The sequence below is a fragment of the Stegodyphus dumicola genome, chromosome X2 (genome assembly GCF_044657685.1).
Source record: "Stegodyphus dumicola isolate Sdum_Otavi_A_Nest chromosome X2, ASM4465768v1".
NCBI lineage: Eukaryota > Metazoa > Arthropoda > Arachnida > Araneae > Eresidae > Stegodyphus > Stegodyphus dumicola.
Window position 1 is genome coordinate 133245452 of NC_140781.1, and position 26880 is coordinate 133272331.

Here is a 26880-nt window from a genome sequence, read left to right on the forward strand (position 1 = left end):
GGTGGACTAAATCTCGTATTTTTAAGTAACATCTGTAATGGCAAAAAAATTAAGGAATTATCGCAATCTTCTGAGTGTGCCGTCATAAAGTAAGTGTTTATCACGTTTGAGTACAAACAGGCATGCTTCAAATTCCGGGGAAAGTACAATTGATTTTCTCGCATTTTTACATTCTAGAAAACTTAGAAGCCAGTACAGATTGGCTTAGAAAGCCCTACATGAAGGCATCGTTTTCTGAGGCAGATATCCTTTGTATGTTTTATTGTGTTAAATCAGGATTGCTCAGATAATGAAGTAAGTTCCAATTAAACTGATTTACTCTTTCATAGTTTTTTCATAAACTTATACTGAGGCAAAGACTCACTTCTGGCATGATGACTTTGTATGAGAATTCGAAATTAACAAGCAGCAGATGTCTTTGATGCTTTAGTTCCATGTTGTGAAATTAAAGGTATCAAAGAATCTGAAAGCAGTTTTGATTTGAAGGATGTAGGAATAATTTTTTATATAAATTTTTAAATAAAAACAGTCATATTTTTGCGTAAGAGCAACCTACAAATTTACGATTTTGGAATGAAGTGGTCTGTAGGTGTAAAATATCATTTCCATATGTGATACTGTAGATCCAAATTTTTTCTTGTACTTTCACTTTTTTTAAATGTGGGTTTATTGCTAAATCAACGCTTCAGACCATCACTGTTGCTTGTATGTATTGGCAAAATCACTACTGGAATTTATGTATATGAAGTATTAAGTGATTAGAAGTATCGCCAAAGTTTTTAACCATAGTCAGAAATTTTAAGACAATAGTGAAATCTTTTGATGAAATATATTGCTCATATAAAGTTATCTGATTTTATCTATAGAATTTCACAACACTGTAAATGGAGCTTCGCGAAAATAATGAAATTCACTGTTTCTGACGTCATTCGCCTTTTCTTTGAGCCATCTTCAAAGCAGACAATATTTTGGTCTTTTCTTTGAATCCGAAAGTACTCTTCCAAAAACATTATTTACGCAGCTAATAAATAGGTATAAAAATGAATATACATGCTCGAGATGCTTTCTTCTTGCTATTTATTCATGTTTAAGGGGAAGTATTTAGATATAAATTAAAACTTTGTCACAGTAGCTATCAAGCTGATGCAAGAGATATCGGCTTCACTTTTGATTACTAGAAGTCGTGTGATTATTACTTGTATGAAAAGTCAGTCAATAAATAATCATCGAGATATATAACAGTTGATGTTGACTTCGTATGAAGTAGCCAGAGTGCGTAGTAAGCAGATTCAAAAGCAAAGCTGCAGGGAAACCATGCAGGAAATGTAAGAACCGTGATGTTGCCTAGGAGGAAAAATTTGATTTTTTAAAATGCAGCTGCTTGTAATTAGGACATATGACGTTTTATAATACAATAGGGTACTGGTGTAGAAAAAAATTAATTAAGAAAACTGAGAAAATATTCAAGTGCGAATAAGAGAAATAACTTCCTCGGAAGAATCAATCAAGGTGTCAGTTTATTAGGAGGGGTATTATGTTTGAAAGTCTCAAATGTTTTATAATGCTATCCTCATGATTTTCGAAAACTACCCAAACATTCACGAAGCGCATGTTTTCATAGCATAGTTAGTTCCCATTGTAAGCTCCAAAATTATTCATGATCCAAAATTATTCATGTTCCAAAATTATTCATGTTTCAAAATTATTCATGTACCAAAATTATTCATGTTCAGTTAGCAGCTTCTGTTCTTCTACTGAACTTTAGAAAGTACATGTCAAACTAGCTCTACAATCATTCTTTTAGAATTGTTTAATCGCTAAACTTTCGTTTCAGGTAAGCTTCACAACCAGTTAGTTAAAGTAAATTACAAACCGGAAAGCACTTAGAGTTTCAGTCAAAGTTTTGGGTCCTTTTACAGCACAAGATACGAATATTTTGATTGTATTATTATTTCTGTGAGCACGTAATGCAATATTGTTTCAAAATTCATCTACGTAGTCAGTGTTTCAATAGAAATTGACAGTAAGAGACAGCAATGAAAACAGAAAATGATCGTCCATAATTCAGTAATTCAATATTAGGAAGTTTTCCATTGCTCCTAATAGAAACCTTCAGCAATGCTCGGCAAAGCAGTCAATATTCCATCCTGAAGTGTGATTTAAAAGTACTGTTTTGATTCGATTCTTTGACGCTGACGCTGTTTCTCGCAATACTTGTTTCAAAAAAGGTGAAATATATACGTATATATATACAGAGAAAAAGTAAAAATCTGAAATTCATCCCTGAAAGCGCTGTTTCCCTGGCACATAACACTAGTGTGTTTTGTCTTGATTACAATCAACCAAATTTGTAATATATTCAACAGTTAATTACGAATGTTTGCAATAGTATTGTGATTAATAAATGGTTTACCTAACTCTTGATATTGAGAACCTAGTCTCAATACAAAGTCCTAGTCCCAATACCTCAAGTCCTTTTTTACCCTTGTCATCTTTTCGTAGGTTAGACCAGAGTTTTTAACCCCTTATCTTCCGACTCATTATCCAGACGGGTTATCTTCTGCAAAACTAGGTCTGAGATTTCGTGTCCAAGATGAACACCTGAAAGGCGAGGAGATAAAGTTAAAATGCACAGCAACTCTCTCCAAGATGATTACAAAGACGTCTGCTGAGACTTTGCTTCTAGGAGATAATCACAGAAGTTCCAGTTTTCATCTATCTGACCGAGCGGGAACTGGTAAGTTAAAAATAATACACTTCAGTTCTTACGTCAGTAAGTCTTCAGGAGTTTAATTTAATAATGGAGCAATAATTCAACTCAATTTCAAGTCATTATCAGGAAATTTAATCCCAGTTTCCTTTCAATGAATGTTTACTAACAAAAAAAAAAAAAAAAAAAAAAAAAAAAAAAAAAAAAACAGGAATGTGGCAATAAAATATAAAATTAAATTCATCAATCTGTAAATCCGCATAATTTTGTCAATCTAGCTAGTACAGAGTAAGATAAAACGTGTATCATAATTTCCTTCAAAAGAGTTTCACCACAGGAAATTAATTCGGTTACTTCAAATTAATTAAAATTATTTTCAGCTAAATACTCAGAAACGAACCATTTTGTTCATATGAAATTTATTGAAAAATGAATTCTTTTCACTAAATGTATTTTGGCTTGGCAAGCTATTCGTTGGGAATAAACTGTGACAATTTAAATAATTAATTAAAATTGGATTTCAGCTTTTGTCAACTAGGAATGAAGAGGATTTAATACTGAATTTCCTGTTAAAAAGTTTATTTCTGCTTATAAAAAGCCTCAAATACAAAAGGTAAATTTCTTGTGTTTCCTTGGACTGCGTCCATTAAAGTAATTGAAATATTAAATAGCTTTTTTAAATGTAAAATTAAATAGTTATGAGCTGTACATGTTTTTAACAGCAAAAATGCTATTTAAGAATATGATGCTTTAAAATTGGGTTTTCTGCAAAACTTTTAAAAAATTATTTAGGAATATGATGTTTTAAATTTGGATCTTTTGTAAAATAGTCATCTAGAATTAATCTTTTAAAATTCCAACTGCCGAGTTTTAATTTTGTAAGCGAAACTAAATATGCATATGCACATAATATTTGCACTGAGTAAGAACATTCATTAGCCTAGCATTTTGGGAGTAAAATAAAGCTATTACTCAGGATTTGAGAAGTCTTTATAATAATTAATTAAATAAGCGCTAAATTTTGGCATTCCCAGAAGAGGGATAATACACAGTAAGTAATACCACTAGAGAATATTCAGATCTTAGGATGTCGTGTATTGCTTCGATTATATGCTTTATTTCGTTTATTTTATTACTTACTTTTGATAGCATAAGTATATGGGATCATGATTATACGAAGTAATGTAAGGAATATCGGAGAGCTCAGATTTGTCGTAGTCGTCTGGTTTCTTAAATCGGACCCTGCGACAACAATTGATACATGTGAAATGTATTATGGTTGTTGTACGGGCATCAAGAATGAATGAAGGAACCTGTACAGCACTTTTAATGCTATACGACAATTTATAAAATTATTAAAGTGTTCTACTCTAAATAATCATCAGCTAAGAAAAGAACAGTTAGAAATATAATTATGGACATGAAAAAAAAAAACCCTACTGAAATGCTGATATAATAACAATAAAAATAAATAAAAACAGTGAGTTCAAATAAAACTTATTCCTTTAACTCAGTTTTTTGTCAATAAAATTTTGACATATTTCATTAAGTTTATTTCTTTCATATTTGTACTTAAATCATATACTTTAGCATTTTGATTCAATTTGTGTATTCGTATAGGAGCATGTAGAGTTTGGATCACATTAATGAACAAGTTAGGTACTTAATTCTTCTTAAACTATGAGAATTTGGTAATTAAAAAGCGTTTTCCGCTTTATTAAATTATTCATTGTCTAGTTCAGAAACATGACTATTTTATTACATTATACTGTTATGTCAGCGCCCTGAAGATTGTTACGACGCGTGTAGTATCCCGTTTTAAATATAATGTATGGAATATATCACTAAACATACATCTACTGATAGATCAAATAGATGTTAATTATTACTTTCTTTCTTAAAAAACTAATTCTACCATAAAGAAGAATTGCAACAGAAGCAATTATATATTGTCATAGAAGCAATTATGCATAGAAGCATCATGATTTGATCTGAATTTGCTCTAAACTTTTGGTGAAGATAATTTAAGCTCAGAAACGAATTTTCTGCTTAATTTAGGCAGTTAACAGAGAAATACTTATAATTACCAGAAATTCGTCATTCGATGAAGTTATCTCTTCGTGAAATAAAACCGGTATATACTTTCTCCTCAAAGAATAATTACGTTTTTCAAAGACAGTTCAATTTGTAATTAGTTTAATCGAGATAAATTATAACTTTTACCTATACTTGATTTCAAGAAAAAATGAATGTTTATATTATCACTTCAAAAATATTTTACATGATCTTACCTTGCGAGGACGTGCTTTCCCATTCATCAATTTCGAGTGGACAAAATGTTTTGTGACTCACGGCAATTTGAATTAAATTGAAATTAAAGAACATAAATTATTTCAGTCAGTTTCACACTTTCATTAACTTACAAGTTAATTACTACTACAGACGACACGCATTTCTGTGCAGTAATATTATTGTGTTACTAATTACACTGATTTATACTTTGAATGTTAGTGCAGTACGCTGATTTTCAATATTATGTGATTTAAAAGAATATTTCTGCCACTTTGTTATTTATAGTATTGAATTTGCATTGAATGCCATTCTTTCTACATTTCTCATGAAGTATAAATTTTACAGCTGTGAGTTCAAGTCTGTCAACATCGCTTCCTTTCATACTCCTGCTTATCTTCCTGACAAAGAATACCTTGAGCTGACCAACATTATTTGATCAAGATGGACAGAAACGTTCTTAATGCATTCATTTTAGAATGTATAATTCTGTGGAAGTATATGTATTCTGTAAATAGAGTGTTTTATAGCTCGCACCGGTCTTCACATTATAAAAAGCACTTAAAACGATGCTTTTGAGATAAGCGCCACTGAAGTGTTATTAGACCTGTCTGTTCTGCTTGTATAAATGAATAATCTAGTTGGGCATTTAACGACTGTTAACAGCCAGTTCCAGCTCTAATTCTGAAAAACAAAATCATATTTTCTTCTCTCCTTTACTTTATAGTATATGTATTGTGTGAATTCCAATTTTGTTTTTACTTTTTTAATGGAATTTAGTGTAAGCATACTTATTTCACAATGCAATCAATTTTATAATGAACCCTGTTTTTACTTTTAGGCTTTGTTATGCTTCTATGTGGCGATATAATAAGCGGTTTTAAATTTTTTCCCGTAAATTTCAAGAAATGAAACTGAAGAATATCCCATTTTTATGGGTCATAATATGTGAGTTTGTACCTTACTCTCGGTGTAATGTCAGCATGTTGTATGCACTAAAGGTTAAGTTAAGAATTTTCTTTTGTGAATAGTGTAATCTGATTTTGTATAAACTCATTACATGGTTTACGTTTTCATCACAGATGTTTTAATATGTATGATTCCTGTATGCTTTAATACTGGATTTCTGAACCAGTATAAAAGAAGACTGAAGTCATAAAATACTTCAACAGTTTGCATCAGCTTTTGTACTCACATTTGTAATTCTTTAAAGTAAGAGTTATGTTTCTCGTATGTATAATGTAAGTGATTTACATCTCTTCCATTGTAAGTTAGCAGGTCTTCTCCTAGAATGGAACTCTTTGGGGAAAACTAAACGATGAATTACGTGGCTTTTTAACATAAATGATACTGTAAAAAATTAACTGTAATAAAAGTATTATCTTGAAAACCTAAAGCAAATACTCAAATCATGATGTAAATGTTATTTTTAGCTTATTAAAATGCTCATTTTCTCCTGTTTTCTGTTTTCAAATTTATGTTAATTTATGTTAACGAATAAACACGTTTCATACTCATTCCAGAAATTAAATGTCACTTCAGAAATTTAAGCATTATTGAAGTCAAATTACTCATTCGTAAATGCTTTCACGATAATATATTTTCAAAACTGAAATAAGAAAAAAAATCCAGCAGAACAAAAATATGCTCTCAGACGAAGTTCTTTTAAGATTTTACAGGAGAGTTTATAATCAGAAAATTTATTTGCGTAATCTTTGTTTAATTTCTGCCGACAATAAAGAATATTTTGCTGTTGAACATTTTTTCTGCAGACAATAAAAATATTTTGTTGTTGAACGTTTACTTTTGCAACTAGATAATTATGTATTAAAAATAACTTCCATAATTTATAACAACGTCAGCTAAATAAGCGTAAAGCAATGGTTATATGTACAAACCCAGAGCGCTGATAACACCCGTGGGGCTTGATTCTTGCAAAAGTAGTTTTACATTACATCTTTCCATATATAACATGACTATAAAGCAATGAAACTCGGAAATTTCTATAAAAGAAACTCTACGAAACGTATACTCTTCAAATACTTTCCCATAAACAAGAAAAATAAAACATAAAAGAACATAAAAGTCAATATATTATCGTAAAAGATCTCAAGCCGTGCAACTGAGATAGTGGCTAGTTACTCTGACTGCCGTAACCGAAGGGTCCGGGTTCGAATCCCGGACGTGCGGCGTGGAGGGAACACTAAATATGCGGCGAGCCAAACGTCCTCATGAGGGTTGGAGGTAGAGGAAGAGGGGTGAAACACCCTCACATCCGTGCCCCCCGGGGTGCTCTCTCTCAAAATTGGAGGAGGAACTGAGTTGAAGTTGTGATGTCACCTATATGGTGCTGAAGGCTCTTGCCAACGACAAGCGCATTTGACTCTTTGCCCCAATGAATGTCGGGAGCTTGTGTTGACGTTTGTCAGACAAATGAGATTGGTAACAACAGTAACAACAACAAAAGTTCTCAAACCATCTGATATTGGTTCATCATTGAAAACTCTTCTACAATACTTCAAGTAACTTTGCCTTAAGAGAAAAGCGCACTCAAAAGTAAAGCTTACTTGTAAATAAATAGCTTTCTAAAAGTTATGCAAGCAATAGTGAATTCGACATAGCGGGAAAAATTATACTTTGTTTGACTCGAAACTTCGAGATTACAAGTTAGAGATTCGATTATATATATCCATGATTAAAAACTATAAAAGATGTGAGAACTCTAACCTTCATAACACGTTGCCATTAAGCGGTTAAGAGCCACTTATAGAGCGCTCAATAACTGCCGTTCATCTAACTGGGCGATTATCAGCTCTTTGAGAATGGTTGGAGGGGTATAATAACAGAGATAGCGCGAAAAAGAGCATCTAAAGATATTTGATAGAGCTAAGGTCGGGCGAATGAAATCGCCATTCTATGCGAGGAATTCCTTCACTGTCGGAGCACTCATCTGCGTGGACGGGAAGCGCTCATCTGCTTGGACCTGATTTGCCCTCGCGTGGACGGGAAGTTTCCTATGTAAGAATAAATGCCAGATAAGCTGCTCCAGCATAGTCTCGCAATGAAATGAAAGCCTTCCTTCCGGTACATTTGAATAGTCCAATTACTTCCTGTATAGACGACCAGATCGGTGAAATAGTTTTAAAAAAATGAGGCTACTTATTATATAGCCTGCACTGAAAGGCCGAAGTTCAATAATATTTCTGCTGGTTTAGCATTCCTTCTTCTCCCTACATCTTCCTACACTTATTATAGGATTTAAGTGAAATGCTCTCAGCGCTAAAGCAGTCGCTTGCTGTTAGTTAGTAAAGTCTTATACTTATCATTAGAAGTGGAATTCCTAGGATGAACGGGAATACTTCTCCAGACAACTAACCCACTCATTGGAAGTTGCTTCCGAAGGAGAGGAATAACTAAGCAGTTAATACCAAAGAAAATAGTGCATATTTAATAAATTTTCTTTTATCAAGATGGTGGACAATACACCAGCGTTAACAATAATCCATTTTTTTTAGATGAGACATATTTGTATTCTCTAATCAAAGATTAACCAGAACTGTTTCAAAAAATTTTATAAGCAATTTCACTCATCTGCCCAAAGCATTCAGTAAGGTGTCGTATTCAATTAGAGTCTATTTTCCACATTTCTGAATATTGAATCTTTTATGTAATCGCATTCAGGTTTCACCTAATTAAATATGAGCACTGTTTCAGAGATCAGAATTAGCATTATTGCTGGATTGAAGTGTGGAAAGAAGTGCATTACCTTATTGTTAATTCATACAAAGAAAATGAACATAAGAAACATTACTACTTTTCCTTTTTTTAAAATTATTTCCAGTGGCAAGGTAATATACAAGAACAAGATAACATAATAAAATACATAAATGAGATAATATACAAAAAAATACAAACGTCACTGATGCATGCACAGTCTCGCAAACAAGTAACACTCAGCCCCAGATATTACGCGAATTGCAATGCACCGCATGAGATGGTCCCTATCCAAAATTCCATTGCTGCATAGCGGGCAGGTTGGGCTTGACAAACTACCAATGCGAAAAACAGGTGCGCCACCAAACAGTCATATCCAGAAGTTATTCACAATGTTATCATAGTAGGAGGATGAGGCAAATCGGGGATATTGTCCTGAATAAGTCTTCAACCAAATTTTTGTATAATTTCTACACATTGAGAATTAATGGCAGTTACAGGCTGAAGTCCGTTTAGAAATACCTTTAGCGGTTGAAAATAAATCTCAGTTTTAATTATCTGTGGAGCAACAGATCCCTTTGTAGCTAAAAGATTGGTTTGTTCAACATCATTCGCACAGCAGTGGGCTGGAATCCACTGGAGAGTAAAGTGGATTTCGTTCCTCTTGAGCTGTTGCAAATAAATTCTAGACTGTAATTCATATAAAGATGTAACTGCGGCATCAGAAGCAGTAGCCTGAGTAGTTGCTTTAGAAGTCTGTATCACAACCTTAACTGAAGTCAAATTTCTAATCAGAAGCTGTGTAGAGCTATCTTAATAGCAGCTATCTGATCATTCAAATGCAGTTCCAAAATGTCCGATTGGAACAGAAAATGCGAAAAGTTCACAAACTACTCCCGCACCAACATTTGTTGAATTGATTGAACGTGACCTTTTGGTTTATACTCTAAGCCAGTCAGATTTAGAATATCAAAGTTCTAAAGTCTCTAGCTTCATATAGCACAAGGTTTTTTTTATAGGCTGCGCAATAAAGTTCGAAACAAGTATATATTGCTTCATATTCAAAAGAAGTATACAGCCGCACTAGATCCAGTATCTCGCCATCTAAATTAAAGTTAGGACGGCGTTTCTGTGCTCTTTGAGATAAGAAACATAGTAGTAGAAAAATATTACTGTAAAGTACAGAACATTACAATTATTAAGCATGATAATGCTAAGCGAATTATCAAAGGACATTCTCATCTTTCTCACAATACAAGATCTTTGTACTTAGCGCGTGTTGACATACAATTTGAGTAGTTATGGTTTTAAAGTTAATTTAGTGGATACTTTTCTAGGTTTCCATCGCGCAAGACACGTTTTTCAAAAAGTAAAATCTTCAGGGCTTTAGTATTTCGCTAAAACATAATCAGTTTTTCTTTGAGACTAGAAAGCACACGAATATCCAAAGTTACCTTCACATACTTAAAAACACTTATCTCTCAGAAGCCATTAACTAAAATGGCTGAATTTAATTTGGGTGATTCATAGTATCATAACACATAAATGCAAATAGGAAAATCGAATATATACATTCGGCACGAAAATACATTATGAAACATACAGGTCTGCAAATATATGCGGCATCTAAAGTTTAACCAAATTTGAAACAAATGATGAATTTTGATGATACTAAAGAATATGGTGTCCTTTAAAGTTTGACGAAATATCAAACTCGATCTCATGCTTTTAATAAAGTAATTAATTACAATTTAGATAAATGAGCTCCAGAGTTTCAACAGTATGGTCTTCAACACATTAGAGCTCTAATTTGCAGAAGTTTTCCGCATTACAGAAATTCCAAGATTATATTGCAAATTGCTTGGTTTTTAAACCAATAGATTTGGCCGGCCAAATTTTTCTCTCAGGGCCTTCGGTTTCAAATATCTCTTCAACTATGCTTGCTTGAAGTGGATGCGTACTATACTCTATAAAAGGAAATCATATCCAGATGCACCTCTATTACCGTTTATATACACATTTTATTTTCGTTATTATGCATGCAACTGTTCTAAACACAAAAATTTCATTCTTATAATTTTGTGTTGCCGGATTCAAGAATTCTATCAAACTTCCTGTGTAGGAAAACCTTGACTTACGTCACAAGCAGCACTGTCTATCCAGCGACCGGAACATTCGCCCCATCCTATCTGAACTCAAGACCAGCTTCACGGTCGAGTCACTTTTTTGCAATCAACACGCAGTGAGCATGATCTGCATTTTCCATCACGGCTTTCGATTACCCTTTCAACAAGGGTCGTTTCCTCATATGCCGAAGCTCTTCGTTTTCTTGCGAAGTATGACATCTCCTCTCTTAATGGGAGCTAATTTGTGGATATTGCGTACTTGAGGATAACTACGTAGCTCCAGAAGATCCAAAATATATACAACAAATCTTACTGCATCCTGTAATTTCGTCTAAATTCCGCATTTTCGTTTTCAGGTATCGTTGGCAATGTCGTCAATTTTTGATCAGTTAGAAAAGGACTTGGAGTCAAGGCTTCTTCAGAATCGTCATTTCCTCGCTTAGGTACTAATGTTCTGCAGTTCAGGGCCGCTTCTGCCTCTACTAAATGCTGCTAAGAGTGCTCCTTTATCGAGCAACGAGCGACCATGCCATTTTCTAAGACATCGTTTAGTTAATCCTATTAAATGCTCCCCCACCTCCCCACCAAGCCGCCCATGGCACAATAAATTTTAATGTAATGCTGTCTGTAGCTTAAAACGTTTAGACTGTATTAATTGTTATGGTATTACGGAGAGAGGTCAATTATTTGTTTATGTCAGGAAGTTGGTGGCGTTCTCGGTATGGATGGTGTGAGGAAGTCCTCGTCAAGAGATAAACCTCTGAAAATGTTATCATGAACTTATCAATTGACAGGTCTAAAATAAGCTCCATATGAAAAGCTCGAATAATTCAGCACGTGAATAGCACAATGTACACTGTATTAAAGGGTTGTATTGCATATAAAGGCAGGACCAGTAAAATCTATCCCAGTTTTAGTGAACGGTTTGGACCGTATCACTCTTTCTTGCGGCATTGGAGCTTAGGGTTTGGTTATCCGGTAGCGTTTCTAACAGTTTACAAGGTAAGCAATTGCAAAGCATCCGTTTAATATGACATCATGGCCATATTAATTGGATACTTACCTTAATGGCATCAGGGCCTCAAATGATGCAATAATTAGAGCGTATTTAAGAACTATTCGAGTACGTAAGTTATATAGACTAATACGCGTATAGTGGATCAGAAGCCAACTAAAGGGATGAGAGCCATCCAGTAATAGAGGATGTCTGTGTTTGACGATATTGGTGCAAATTGAAGTCTGCCTTCTAGCCGTAAAAGACTGCTTTTCAGGAATGGTTTAAAACCAGAAATTTTTGATTTCATAGGAAATGGTAAATTAATTTCTTGAGCTTCCATTTCAGTTGGGAAATATTCTTTCTGCGCAAAGTATATCCAGTATTCTTTTGTCTTCTTTAGTTCAGCTGTAGAAGGATCAAGAATGAATGTTGTTGCGGTTTACAATTGCGAATGAAGCGAAATACCCAGGCTGTCACACTGATTAGTTTCATGTAATCACTGAATCGAATAACATATATGACAGGATTAAACGTAGTCGTACACAGAGATTGGAATTATGCTTTCCTTATTTCCGCTTCAACCGATGGATGGTGGTTCATCGATACAGGTATCGTAGACCAAGCATCTTGAATGTCCTTTAGCCACGGTGGTCCTTCCCATCGCAACTCTAAGGTGGAGAGCTCTGCTGGTGAAATAATACGTGAAAGATGATCTGCTGGATATTGATTACCTGTGCAGTGACGTCACTCTGCTGGAGAAGTGTTTTCTGGATTTCAGTAATTTGATTGTCGACAAGCAGTTTCTAACGATTGGAAAAACGTCGAATTTAACTTAGAACTAGCTTGGAGTCACTCCAAAGCATTGCGTACTAAGGTCTAAGCCAGATTCTTTACAGAAGTAGTGGAACAAACGAGATCCGATCAAAATTGCCAACAGCTCTAGTAGAGGCAGAACTATTTTTGAGAGGATAAAATCTGTTACGACTGCGTACTGATCGAACCTTTGTAACATTTAGTTTTTTAAATAAGAATATATATGAATATTTACCTCAGAAGAAAATGAAGATCCAATCCATCTTCGATGTATATGGTGTTTAAAACTGATAGCTCAGTGGCCCATTTTTACCATCATGTAAAAATTGTCGGATGGGAAAATATCATCCCACAGTAATCCGTAGAGCTGGGTAACTTGGAAGAGAATTTTTCCTATAATTGCTGTTGGGGTAAAAAGGCCTAGCGTAACGTAAAATTTGGAGACAGTTCTCAAAAGTAAACTTTTCGTTGTGGGCTTTCCTGTTAAGTCTACTTTGAACTACTTTGAACGTGTTGATGAAATGCACTTTCTCCGAGATTGAAATTGATATCTAAAACTTACATCACATTTTGAATTCAACACATGGGTATTTCGTGACTGACGACACTAACAGTACTGTCTATCGAGAAGCCGGGACAAGCTCTAAAATGCAATGAATAAGATTATAAGACTCTCTTTTAGTATCTTAGAATAAAAGCACATATTCTCCCGAAGACGTGCAGGAAAAAATAGAGTCCATTTATTGTTATTGATTTTAGATTATCATAGTAGCTGTGCTACAACGGTTATATCTCTAATGTTGGTAAGAATATTTTTGTTTCTGACCTCCTCAAAATGTGAACACATTTAGAATCGAATGTTAAACAGCGAAATGTCAGTGAAAAGAATCATTTATTGTCAATTTCATTTTTATAGTTTGCTGTTGGGTGGCTCTTGTTTTGTTGTGGAGTCCATAAAACATAAACTATTAGCTTTCTGGCGTAAAGGAATTCTCATTACGTTTTCTGTACTCAGTTTGTGATGATGCAAATGTTCCAAGTGGAAGCTTCTGGCTTCGGTCAAGGTTGTCTATCATTCATGTTGCTGTAGACAAACAGTTATAAGTAGAAACTCATATCAAGAAGTTTAAGAATATTTAAAATTACCAAAAAGAATACACTTTCCCTCTTGAAACATTCAGCCATCTTTCTACTCCAATAGCTGCCTGAAATAACTTTCGATATTTTTGTATAAAGTTTCTTCAAATAATATTTCGATATAAAAAAACAGCTTTGACTCAATAAACATTGAAATGAAATCATAAACCGCAGAAATTCATGGAGGAACACTTCTTCAAGTAAATGTCATGCCATTATTTTCGTTTCAGAAACAGACTGATTAAATTAATTCTGTGATGAAATCAGGTTTATCTTTTGAGTCATAAGAACATAAAACATACTGATTGATTGGTTACTTCATGAAATGTTATTATTTTTATACATGTATCAATAGCTTTTGATCTCTTTGTATCAACTTGAATACATTCATTTCAAATTCAGTAGGGAAGTGTCTGCTGCCAGAGATGAATTATTTATTAAAATGTAAATACAGTTTTGATATTTTGCGAAAGTCTCTATAAGTGTTGAAAAGTGTCATGTGCATATATGTTACGAATGCTATACGTAGTTCACATAAATTACCTTATGTTTCTGCTTCCTTAGACACGTCTGAATTGAATGATGTCTTTTTCTCTAAATTGAAATCATCAGCAGCTTCTGGAAACTACTTTTCTCTCAATAATACTACCATTTCTCTCAATAATGGGGCCACCAGCTACCGTTATGTAAAATAGGTGAAGACCGGTAGTTCGACCTGGGGTAGATTCCAGGTAAATGGAGTGATTGCATAGGCGTAATCATGTTTTTTCCCATGTGTAATGTGAATGCGAGCCAGTTTCCCTTAAAAATCCTCCATGAAAACATCCTTCCCGTCAAACAAATAGTCCTAGTGTGCTTTTTGTCATAATCGAATAAGCCAAACTAATTCCCTCAGATGGGAGGAAAATAGTCTTGCAGTGTTTTGTATTTTTTGAGGTAATTCAGACAAATTATTTGCGTTACGTAATCCATGGACTTTTACGTCTGCAAAATGCAAAAATGTCCATGTTCTGTGGCAATAATTACCATTGAAACCATAATTAAATATATAAATTCACATCTAAAATAAAATCTTGGATTTAAGAAATTGATATAAATATAATAACCATCTTTTCATCTGTCTACCAGTTGGTTAAAATGTTATTTCGCTATATCCTCTCATTGACGTAAGCAGCTATACGCATACATGCTTATATGTTCGTATTATTTTAACAAATATGTCTTGTATTGCTTGATGACAGAAAGGAAGGTAAGAAAATTTTTTAAGTGTAGAAACTTCCCAATACAGAAACTTATATAAGTTTCTTCGCTCTAATCTTTTCAATTAAAAGATGGAAAATTTTGGTGATAGTTTAAAGCGAAAACAATATAATCGATTTCTGATATTGCAGCTGAACATCAAGAGATTTTAAAGAATGGCTTTATATTGATCGTATAACTGTGTTGAACTAAGGATTTCAAAGCGATATTTAGGTATCATATGTATTGAAGCAGAAAAACAGCTTGCATTCCATTATTGGCTCTTCAAGGAAAACTAACATATTTGCATCGATGTCTAGTGACTAAACATTTCCGTAGGAACAAAATATTTCTGAAAGTTGTTGTGCAATTAGATTAAGGAACGTAAGTAATACCCTTTATTGACTGCAAATAGTGAAATTTTTTAGAAATTTAAAATGTTTATTATAATGACTGCGCTATTAACATGATATAATCTAAGACACAATAACACGCCGAATAAATACTAATTCAGAAGTCAAACAACAAAAATCAGCGTTATACCTACAAAATTTTCACAGTGAAAATTTTGTAGGTATAACGCTGATTTTTGTTGTTTGACTTCTGAATTAGTATGATATAATCTCACAAGCTTCTAAAAAAATTTTAATTTTTTGGTTTAATTAGAAAAAACATTACACTTTTGTCTTTCAGTATCGGAAACAAAATGTTCCCTCCTTTTATAATTTTTTATTGATTATGAATGGTATTATATCTTTAAATAACATATGTGTTAAAATCTAATGCTAGCTTCAGATAGTTGTTTCTTAATGTAAGAAAACAATTAAACTGGAAACATAGAAGAATAGATTGATCCATCATTTTTTTAATTGCGAGTTTTTGAATAAACTTTCCAATAATGTAGAAAACACAACTGAAAAATCAGCATGTTTTTTACCTCACGGCAATTCTGGAAATATAGGTATACAATACAAGAAAATGCAAAATCAGCAGACATTTCTCTCGTCTTCTGTACAATCTCAGAACTGAAAGGTACTTACTAATAACAGAAGCTATAGTTTTGAAGTAATCACATGCCACTTTATTATTAGGCTGTATTTTTAAAAATCAAAGGTAATGTGATTCTGACACTAACCTAACTATAGGTTACATAGTGAGCTTTAACTGGAAGAACATAGGACAATTTAAAAGCGTTCGAACACTGCAAATATGTAACGTGAATATGAGCAAGTTTGCCTTCGAAAGTCCTTCGGGAAGGCATTTTTTCCCTTAGAATAGCCATTGTATGCTTTGCCATATTCGAATAACCAAATCAAACACAACAATAAAAAATTAGGAATATTTAGTGGTGTACAAAACCAATTAAAATTAATTAATTTTGATTGCATTTCCTTTGGTTATTATCCAGACATGGCTCCAAAAAACATATTTTACTTGAGAAAAATGTATAATACGTTTGTATGTTTAAAAAGATACGTATGTTTTTGGAATTATGCTGTCAAGGTACACATGATAAAAGAAATGTTTGCGGCTAGTCAATACCACGTTAGGGACGTGACTACTAGCATTCCGTGTTTTTCTTGCTTAGTAATGCTATTATCAGTGTAAATGTCTGCTGAATGCTGTTGAAAGGCTGTTATTGGTGAAAAAAGCGCGTAAAGCAATTAATTTAATAGTTTTGTTTAATTTTACTGGAAATATATTTAAAACACAGAAAATATACAATGGCCTAACTCTTTTCAGATTTATAATTTCCTAATGAATTATTATTTCACTGATTGCTACTGACGGAACTATAATCTTAAGCTGTTTGTTTTATGCTTCCGGTTAATTTTATTGAAAATGTATTTCAACATAAAACTGCTAAGCTCGTTTATGGTGTAGGATTTCATGAGCTACGTCTCTTAATGGCGGAAACTATTACGTTACGGATTTTATTTCATAATTCTGGTTAAAAATTCAAGTTGAATTTATTTTAAACGTAGAAGAGCATACAATGCAGTAACCTTTGTGTACGAAGATTTCCTAATCATGTATGTTCTGTATTTTCATACGTGTAAAAGCCTTTAACCGTTTACATCAGATACGTTTTACATGCATTTTAAATTTTAAAAAATAATAATTAATTAATTTGCTGACACCTAGCCTACGTACAACGGAAATGAAATTATGTAAATTCGTATTCTAATTATTAAACACACATAAACTAAGTGTGAGAAGTTTACATTCAATTCTAGAAGTTTACATATCAGACAAATTATATGAAATAATTTTTTAAATAAAATATCACCTAATTAATAGAAAGTTTTTCTTTTGTAACATTGGAGGGAGTATAAAACTTTAAAGCACTTTACAAAACAGAAATAACTGTCCGTTTATTGTAGGAGATAAAGCAATAAGAATGAGGGTAATATTCGTACGTTTGGTGGGATTAGTTTCCAAGGTTTAAATTCAGAACGTTCATCTTCAGGGGCGGAAGTGCCAATAATGAAAGAAAAGATAGCGATTAGACACGATAAGGCGACAAGAATGAGAGGAAGGAATACAAGCTACTGGTGCTATCTATTTATAAAAATAAAACATCTATTAAGTAATTTACTTAAAAGCTGAGGGCAATGAAGGATTGGAACTAAGATCGTTAACTTGAACTGAAAGATTTGTATGAATGTGAAATGCCTCTAGAAAGTATGATTCGCCAACGGAAGATGTTTTCTGAATAATTTTGGCTGGAAAATGTGATTTTCTGAACAGCAATTTTTGGCAACAGAGAATTTATGTGTTGCGTTCTTCCTAATATATGCTTCATGTTTCTTAGAGCGAAATTTTAAGGCTGTCTTATTTTGAGCAGTGTTAACTACATTGACAAAGGAATTCTGTATATATGCAAGGAATTCCTATCTGGAGTAGTCCTTATGTATAAAACTTCGAATTGTATTCACAGAAGAGAAAATAACTCGAAAGTTGAATTTATGTAAAATATGTGCAATTCCATAACTAATCGATGAAAAAAAGGAATGACAGCAGAAATCTTGCAATCTAAAATGAGAGAGAGCTTTTTGGTGTTTTGAGATTAGAATTTCTTAACCGTTTAGTCAATAATATGTGACGAAAAGCTTCTGTTATCAGCAACTGCTTTTAAGTAATTCAGTTCCTGATCAAGAGTCAATTTGGAGGAACAAACTTGAATTAAGAGAAAATAAACAAAACAAAACAAAACAAAACAAAACAAAAAATTGAAGCTAACTCCTGTTTAATCGAATTACATGATCTGAAGTGTGATAGAAAGAAAATAGATGAGCGTTTACGGCAAACAGTAGTACTGAAGTTGGATATGTTGCGTGTGACGAAGATGCTCAGGAACGAAAGTGAATTACATGTTTCAAATTCAAAAGTGAAATGAATAGCAGGGCGACTGAAATTCATTATAGAAAGAACTTTATTAAAATCATCTTTATTATAGTCAAACAGGGTAAAGGTATCGTAAACGTAGCAGAGCCACATAGGGAAATTTAAGTTTTGAAGTAATTTTCATTCATAATTATGTACGTAGGTATCAGTAAGGACAGAACTAAGACAGCTTCCCATGGTTAATCTCTCAGTTGTTCGTAGTACTTATTTTGGAAAATAAAACGTGTTTGGCTCAAGCAAAACTGAGTAAGGGAAGTTTATTCATGAATTTCGATACAAGAGGAATGAAATTCTCTAAGTCTCGTTTTCAGATATTTAAAGTGCACCTTCCACTGGAATATTATTGAATAATGATTTTACATAAAAAATTCTAGTGGAAATGCTTTTTAAATCTTTTTATAAACTCTACTGAATTTTTTGTGGTGTAAGTGTTACCAACTAATAAATTCCAAAATGTAGGAAGTAAACATTTAGCTAACGGTTTCGAGGCAGCGCCTAACATGATATAAGAGGACGGAATGGAATGCCACGTTTATGAATTTAGGGTAGAGTATATAATTTGGCGCAGGTCGCAAAGATGGGATAAGTGAAATTTTTAGGTGTGTCGGAAGGAGTTGTAAAGATTTAATTGCAGGTTTTATTTTTGAAAGGTCCGAAGATGAATGATCTATTAGGGATCAGATTATATGGGCCTTTGTGTAAACCTTTGGCTACACCAATGGTGTAAGCGATTTTGTCCATGATGACTATCTGGCCACCTTTTTCATCCTTTAAAATGGTAATGGCTAGGTTAGAATGAATTTCACTCAATGTAGCTTTCTCTCTCGCGTTTAGAATAGGCTACAAAAGTTTACTGCTAAATATGCGATAAGATACCTACTCATTTCTTTTTGTATATCTGGAACTTTACTGTATTTAAGCGCTTCCTTGATGGAAGTTAAAATCTTAGGAGTTGAAGGTTTTGAGATTTGTGAGAAGTTAAAATTATATTTCAGAATTTCCTTTTGTTCCTCTGATAAATTAACAATTGAAGTATTAACCATTGGCTTAGTATTTACAATCGGAAGTTTTTTTTGAAACACTTAAATTGGAAGACTGTGAAAGGAGGTTTTGGAATTTAAATGTGTAATTAAATGTATGTCTTTTATAACGTATATATTATAAATGTATATCTTTTATAACGTATAATTGTATTCTCAGTACAAGACCAGGGTTTCTGTTCAATGGCAACAAATTTTGGGCACGAATTTTAGCAAGTTCTAGAAGAGGCTTGTATAGATCAAATTCAATTGTAGATAACTGTCGATTTGTGTTCCATATGATGGACCGAAGAAAGGCTGTTTTGAAATTTAGAATCATTTCTGAAACGCTACTGGAATGTTTTGGATTACATTTAATTTGAATGAAACTGGAGATCAAGTTTTGGGGTTTACAATGGTAAAAACTGACTAACAAAACTAAAAGTAAAGCTTTACACATTTAAACAAATTAAAAATGAAACTGAATTAAAAAAATTGGGAACCAGAAAGCATTAAATCAAATAATTAAAGCACTAAATTAAATAAGAAAAATGAAACACAATCTAAAATCTAATGCGAAAAAGAGGGTAAACAAGAAATCAAACATCAAGAAGTGTGTGTGTGTGGGGGGGGGAACCTACCGAAACTCATACGGCGAAATTTCAATACAAGAGTGTGGATACACGGATGGAGAATATGCTGGCACAAAATAGCAAGCATATTACATGGAAAGCAGTAGCAAAAATATAAGCTTGTTTTGAGCTTTGTCCATTTATTTACTATTAACCTCTCAGAGACAATAAAATGCAAATTGTTTGCAACATTTGTTTCCCGACAGTATTCTAATTCTTTCTATCTTAAAGGAAGCTACTTTACGGGATGACTACTTAAAATGTTTAAATCTAAAGTTCGCAGAATTTAACTCATATAGTTATTCAAAGAGATTATGAAAGAATCGATTGCTGATAAAAAATGCAATAATACACATATTTATAGGCAACATATTTTTGAATTTAGGGAATGAAATTATGAGCAATTTAAAGTGCAAAAACACAGTGGAAAAGATGATTTACAACAGAAATTTATAAGCGTGCACTTGGTTACAAATCATAATTTTCAATGAAATTTTCTTTCCATAAGATTTATTAAGTTTTGACATAACATAATTTTTATTTTTAAAAATTTAATTTATGTATTAATTGTTATTTCAGAATATTTCAGCCTTCCTGCAATTAATACATCATTATATATATATATATATCTATATCTCTCTCTCTATATATATATCTATATATCTATATGTATCTATATCTATATCTATATCTATATAGATAGAAAGATATTATATATATATATATATATATACAATTCTTCTAAGTATTTGCGAAAAAGAGCCGTAGAAAAACATTCCAAACCAAGCAATGTTACATGAAAATATGTAAGAGAAGCAGAAAGTAAAAGTGAAAAGATATTATACCAGTTTGAGTTCATTGAATTTTCTTTTATTATTTAAGCTATTTCCGTGTTAATTGAAACATACTTTGACAGTGTACAGAAGAAGAAAAATCGTATCATCTAGCCTTCGTAATGTTTTGTTCTGTAACCACATATCTCAATTACAGCGAAGTCGTAAAGCTGTAATCTTTTGTAATAATAAATATATATACCTGCATGTACTAGCGGTATGTATATTTTATACTATTATACTTATTATATATATATATATATAATATACGTAGAATACATACAATGAGAGGAGTTGTAATTCGATTCGTGAAACCATTTAGAAATCTAGAAGTCTTTTAACAAGTTACTTTCTTCTGCTTTGAATATGTCGAGCTTCTTAATCATTTTTTCCCTCAATCATTTTTTGGCAGATTGGCATTTTTGGCGTGCATACAAAACTTCATTTTAGACTGTTAATGAAAAATGAAAAAAAAAAAAAAAAAAAAAAAAAAAAAAAAAAAAAAAATGAAAGAATTAAATGAAAAAATTTGGAATTAATTTCACTCTGAAATAAAGTTTTAAAGATTAGTTCCTCCTTTCCTTCAAGTTTGCATTCAACCATCAGAACTCGGTTTAAGATCATCTTTCTTCCTTCGTCAAAAGTCCGCTGACAACTCAAGATTTAGTGTACATTAATTTCTTTTTAATTACACTTCAAAACACTGAGTTTGAATAAGACAATGTTTTATTATTCATGCTTTCGTAATTAAATTACTTCGAGTACAGGTTTAGTTATAAAAGCATTAGAATTAAAGTACACATTTCATTTATAACACAATGGAATTGAAAATAGCTCTTGCATTATGAATATGAAAGAGGACATAAATATACAGCTGTGAAATAAAATTGCTATAGTAGCGTGCATCACAATTCAAACAAATAATGCAAATTTAAATTCTAAAGTCTTTATTCGATATAGTAGTTCACAGAGTTTGTGAATTACCTCGTTTATTTCTCTGTAAAATTATGATAAAATTTATTTAATTCCTATACAGATTGCGTTTGATTTATTAAGTTTTTATCTCTTGTCCCAACTAAAGAGATCAAAGTCTCAGTTTTGCAAGAAAATACAATTAATGTAAAAAGGATATTATAGAATAAAATTTTTATTAGCACTAATCGATTAGTCTATTTCGGCCTAATTTAGATATAATTACATACCTCGCTCAAAAGAGAAAAATCATTGCTTTTATAAGCAGTCTGGATAATTATTTTGTGCTAAGGTAAGTTTCATTTGCAGTTAGAAGTACTATTTCACATGAATTACAGTTACCTAATAAGTGTCTTTTATTAATTGGAATAATAGTGAAATTGTTAATGTTGGTTCTGCTATATAAATATTTTATTTTAAAATACAGATTTAAAGATTTAAACGATTAATAAGTACGTATAGCGCTATTAAAGCTTTGAGTTAATAAGAAATGCAATGCATGTAGGAACAAATAAGAGATATTTTAGAAAGTTAATTAGCAATAACACTGATAATTAAATATATATTAGGCCGCTTATGGGAAAAATTTGGCAACACATGCCCAGGTAACGTAAATAATATTTAGAATAGTAATATTCTTTGATGTCTTAATCAAATTATCAGCCCCTTAACATTGGGCTGTAAATATTCTTGCGTGCGTAAATAGATTTAATGTACACAGAACCTATGATACAATTTACAAGACCAAAAGAAACAATTTACAGTTCTGGAATATTCCGCAAAAGCACTCGTACAGCTCTTCTCAGTATTACACAGCACGATTAGTTGTAACACTGCAAAACACGAAAAATGTTAAATACAAAGCTATGCAAAGGCGAAGCTTTCACGGATACCATAATACTCCGAATTCAACTCTGAACTAATAACTGAGATATTAATGCTGTTTCCGGGCTAACATAGTTTTACCCTGGTCTCAGAGAAACATATAGTACCTTCTCGAAATTACTGGAAGCCACATGAGCGCGCATGGGGTTAGAGTTACATATGAGGATTAATTACATTTATTCAGTTACAATACCAGGTACAATTACACAGGGACAAGACCAAAAGGCTATTAAAGGGTCGCCAAGTTTTGTGACAGTCAACGATTTCTCGCCAAATTTGGCGACAAAATTAGTCAACAAAAAATCGTTTGCTTGAACAAAAATGCTTGCAACAAAAAATCTCCAATTTAGCGAGACATTAATGTTAAATAGGCTTGCACCTGTAATCTTATTTTTCCGAAGAGCTCGTCTCTTTCAATCATTTCATGCTACGTTATAATTCACTACGTAATTTCACTAAAATTATTTATATACATAAAACCGTACGATTGCTCTCTTCCCAAGGCCTGGACTTCCCGGGCGCGTAATGGCAAACTGCACATTCAGTTGATCAATGTTAAATTTCGCGTACTGCACATGCCCAGAGGAGAATTTGGCGCAATTACGACTTTGGTACAATTTTAAAAGAAGAAAAATACGGTGTGTGAGTGATATTCTGTTATCTAGGCATAAACAGTTCGAGATTTTGAAACTTATTATGTTTTAAGTTGCTTAGAGTGTAAATATCGATTGTAAATTACGCAAATTTTCGTTTAAGAATGATTACAAAACAGGGAACATTACAAGATATATTAGCTAAATCTTTATTAATTATACTTCTGAGGAATGAAAGCAATTACGTATTTACCATACGTTCCATTCATATATACTTTAACAAATTAAAGAATAAATCCAGTTTAAATTACTGAATTAAAGGTCAAGGAAATTATTATAAATAATCGATTTTAAACATAACGTTTATGAAGAAAGTAAACCAAAATGAAATGAAACAGAAGCAAATGCAAACAAATTTCGGTAGTATTGCAATTATAAACTGTTGATAAGACCTACATGACACGCAGGCTTGTGTAGGATCGCTTATGCCCCCTACCCCCCTTAGTCGCTAGTATTTCCTCCCACGCCAACGGCAAACCACTGAGCATGCGCAGAATGCGAAATTCGTTAACATTGATTAACTCAATGTGCGATTCGCCATTACGTTTCCCGGGCCGTACAATCCCTGGACAGGAAGCCATATTGACAACTAAAGTAAACCAAAGCAGTACTAAAAGAACAATTTCAGTTAATAACATAAAACAAATTAGATACAAAATAAATAAAAAATGCATAAATTGCAAATTTATATTCGATTAGGACCATGGTTTTAATATATTATTTACATTACACGCACAGAAGGGACTACGTATTATGGCCATGGTGAGGGGCTAGCCTGTCGTGATGACCCACTCAGAATTTGATGGCTTACAGACCAGAACTACGACGTCATTCAGCCTGCTTATGACCGTGTAAGGAGCGTCCCAAAGGGGACTGTAGTTCAGGAAAAAGTGCCTTCTGTAGAATCGAATTTTATAACCACACCTTGTCATCTTCGTTAAATCGAATTCTTGTAGCTCTCGTGTCGTATCGGTCTTCATAAGCTTCCTCACCAGATTACCGCTTTCGCGCAAAGTTGCGCATCACTTCAAACCGTGTCTGTGGTTCTCGAATGTACTCCTCAGGCGATCAAGGCGCATCCAGAAGGCGACCAAATAACAGATCATAAAACAGACAAAGGTCATGACAGAAGAGCATCTGGAATGCGGGAAACTGGTGGTCTCGTGGACAACACTGAAGTTGGTCAGTGGAAACAAGGGTAACGTCTGGTCCCAGTACTGCTGGTTTCTAGAATATTAAGAATGATTAGGTTATCAATAATGAATCGATTAAACCGCTCTACCATGGCGTCTGACTGTGGATGTAAAGGTTTCGTTTGGGTTGCGCCGACGCCAAGTAGATTGTAGAGTTCTTTAATTACATAAAATTCCTTTCTTGATCGGAAGGTAAGTGAAGAAGAACTCCAAATCTGGAAATACAATGCTGCATAGTTATCTCTGCTACCGTGACACCCTCTTGATCGGTGATAGGATAGGTTTCAGGCCACTTTGTAAATCAGTGACGATGAAGGTGTATTTGTTGTCATCAGCAGCTCGTGGCAGAGGTCTGAGGATGTCGAAGTTTTGCGTTTAAAACTCGTTTTGACATTGTAATATTGCAACTTCCCTCGGGTGCGTTTTTCTGTCTTTCCGGCCCGCACAGGCATTGAAGACTGGTACCGCCTTTGCGAGCCAGTTTTTGCACCATCCCTTGTAATACTAGAGTAGAAGCGCTTTCCAGCTCTATGAAAAGTTATCATTACTCCGAAGTGGCCTGAAGTCGAAGTGGCTATGTAGTCCTTTAAGGACGTCCGTGATCCGAGATCTTTGAAGTATCAGCCGCTACCGGCAGGCCTTTCTATCATCCGATTCAAGCTTGTGAATTTTCACGACGATAATGATGTCCTACTGGTATATCGTACAGGCTTTGTAGGAAAGATCTCTCAACACGGTCTCAGTCAGACATTCTTGTGTGGCCGGTGCATTACATAATCCAAACGGCATCACACTGAATTATCAAAGCCCTTGTCCGGTAGTAAATGCTGTCTTTTCTCGGTCGTAAAGTTATATCTACCTGCTAATATTCACTCTTTAAATTAAGCGTTGAAAACCACTAGCTTCCATGAAGACTGCCCATAATGTATTCACTTCTAGGAGAGTTTGCGTTCTTCGTGAGATCGTTAAATCGGAGATTATGAACGCAAAATCTAATTGAACCAACTTTCTTTAGGACAAGGATGATAGGAGAGGTCAAGGACTTGCTGAAGGCTGGAAAAAGTCGCTTTCTTACTTGACATTTAGAAGTGTTCCTACCTTCCTCTTGTTAAGCAATCAGTAGTCGTCTTAGATGTTGTTTGATTAATGGATTATCTCTCGTATCAGTTCCATGCTGAGCTGAATTAATCGTTAAAAGACGAAAGCGAAAAATATTTTGAAATTCCTGAATGACACGTTATGCGGCATTTCTCTCTTCATCGTTTAGATGTGCATTCTGCAATAACTCCGTTGTTAGGCTCGCCGAAGATATAGTTTCTGGGAGACTATATGTTATTTTGACGCAGGTGACTGGAGTACATGCTGCAATGACTTCCCATTTTCTTAATGTATTTCACCTTATCAGTTACATTGCTAATCCTCAAGGGAATGACGGTGATTAATAGGTCGATGAGCGTCGAGGCTACTATCATTCCTTTCGTGCTGCTCCAGTTCTTAAGATATTTCATTAGGTCGTGTCAGAAATGTTTATTTTCAGCTTTGGTTCCAAGTAAAATATATCTGTTATGGCTTGCACTGTTATAGAGACTTCAGCTATTATTTGGTGGGCGGATTTAATTCTTTGGTTTTTAATTCCACAGAGCACTATGTCTCCAGAGGCAGAATGCAGTTCCTTATTTTTAAAGTTCAAAGAGAATTTGTATTTTCGTAAAATGTTTAATTCGACTATGAAAGGGTTTAAAATATCTTCCACATACGCCATATGACGGTAGGTGAAATTCTAAACGGATGTTAACGTTTAACTTTCCATGAATGTTAATTTTAACACTGGAGTTTAACAGTCTGGTAGTTAACACAGGGAGGCGTTAAGGTCAGTTCCCCGTCCCATTGTTGAGCAAAATCCATAGAAAGATAATCCGAATACGGATGGTCTTTAATATTTGCTACATATGGCGTGTAATATTAGGCGGTTTCAAATTGTTGAGACAGATCTTTTCGGATGATGGTAACATTGGCTCATCTATCGATGATCATATTACAAGGAACTCCATTGATATATTCTATGATGAAGAGTTCATTACTGCCGCCACGTATTGCAGAAATCTTAAGCACTTTAAAATGGGTCTTCCCATTATTTGGCAAAACTCCGCTCCGCGAGATGGTCACTAATCCCGCTTTCTTGCTCCTTCTTGTTCCCTCCTTCTTGCTGGGAACGGACTTAGTTTCCGTTTCTTAGGGTGTTCTGCAGTTCCTACGTACG

The 26880-nt window shown here is 33.5% G+C and overlaps 1 protein-coding gene across 3 annotated transcripts in view; it reads left to right on the forward strand.

The window, feature by feature from the left end:
- LOC118182818 (synaptogenesis protein syg-2-like) overlaps window positions 1–26880 on the forward strand; it is a 437413-nt gene that overhangs the window by 278731 nt on the left and 131802 nt on the right. For 2 of the 3 annotated variants that reach the window (XM_035352205.2, XM_035352204.2), the window contains exons 7-8: window positions 2503–2737; window positions 5348–6460. In XM_035352205.2, coding sequence (XP_035208096.1) covers window positions 2503–2737; window positions 5348–5424 — 312 coding nt within the window. In that variant the 3' untranslated portion in view covers window positions 5425–6460. Of the gene's footprint in view, window positions 1–2502; window positions 2738–5347; window positions 6461–26880 lie in introns of those variants that run through there. The other variant, XM_035352207.2, reaches the window with a different exon arrangement.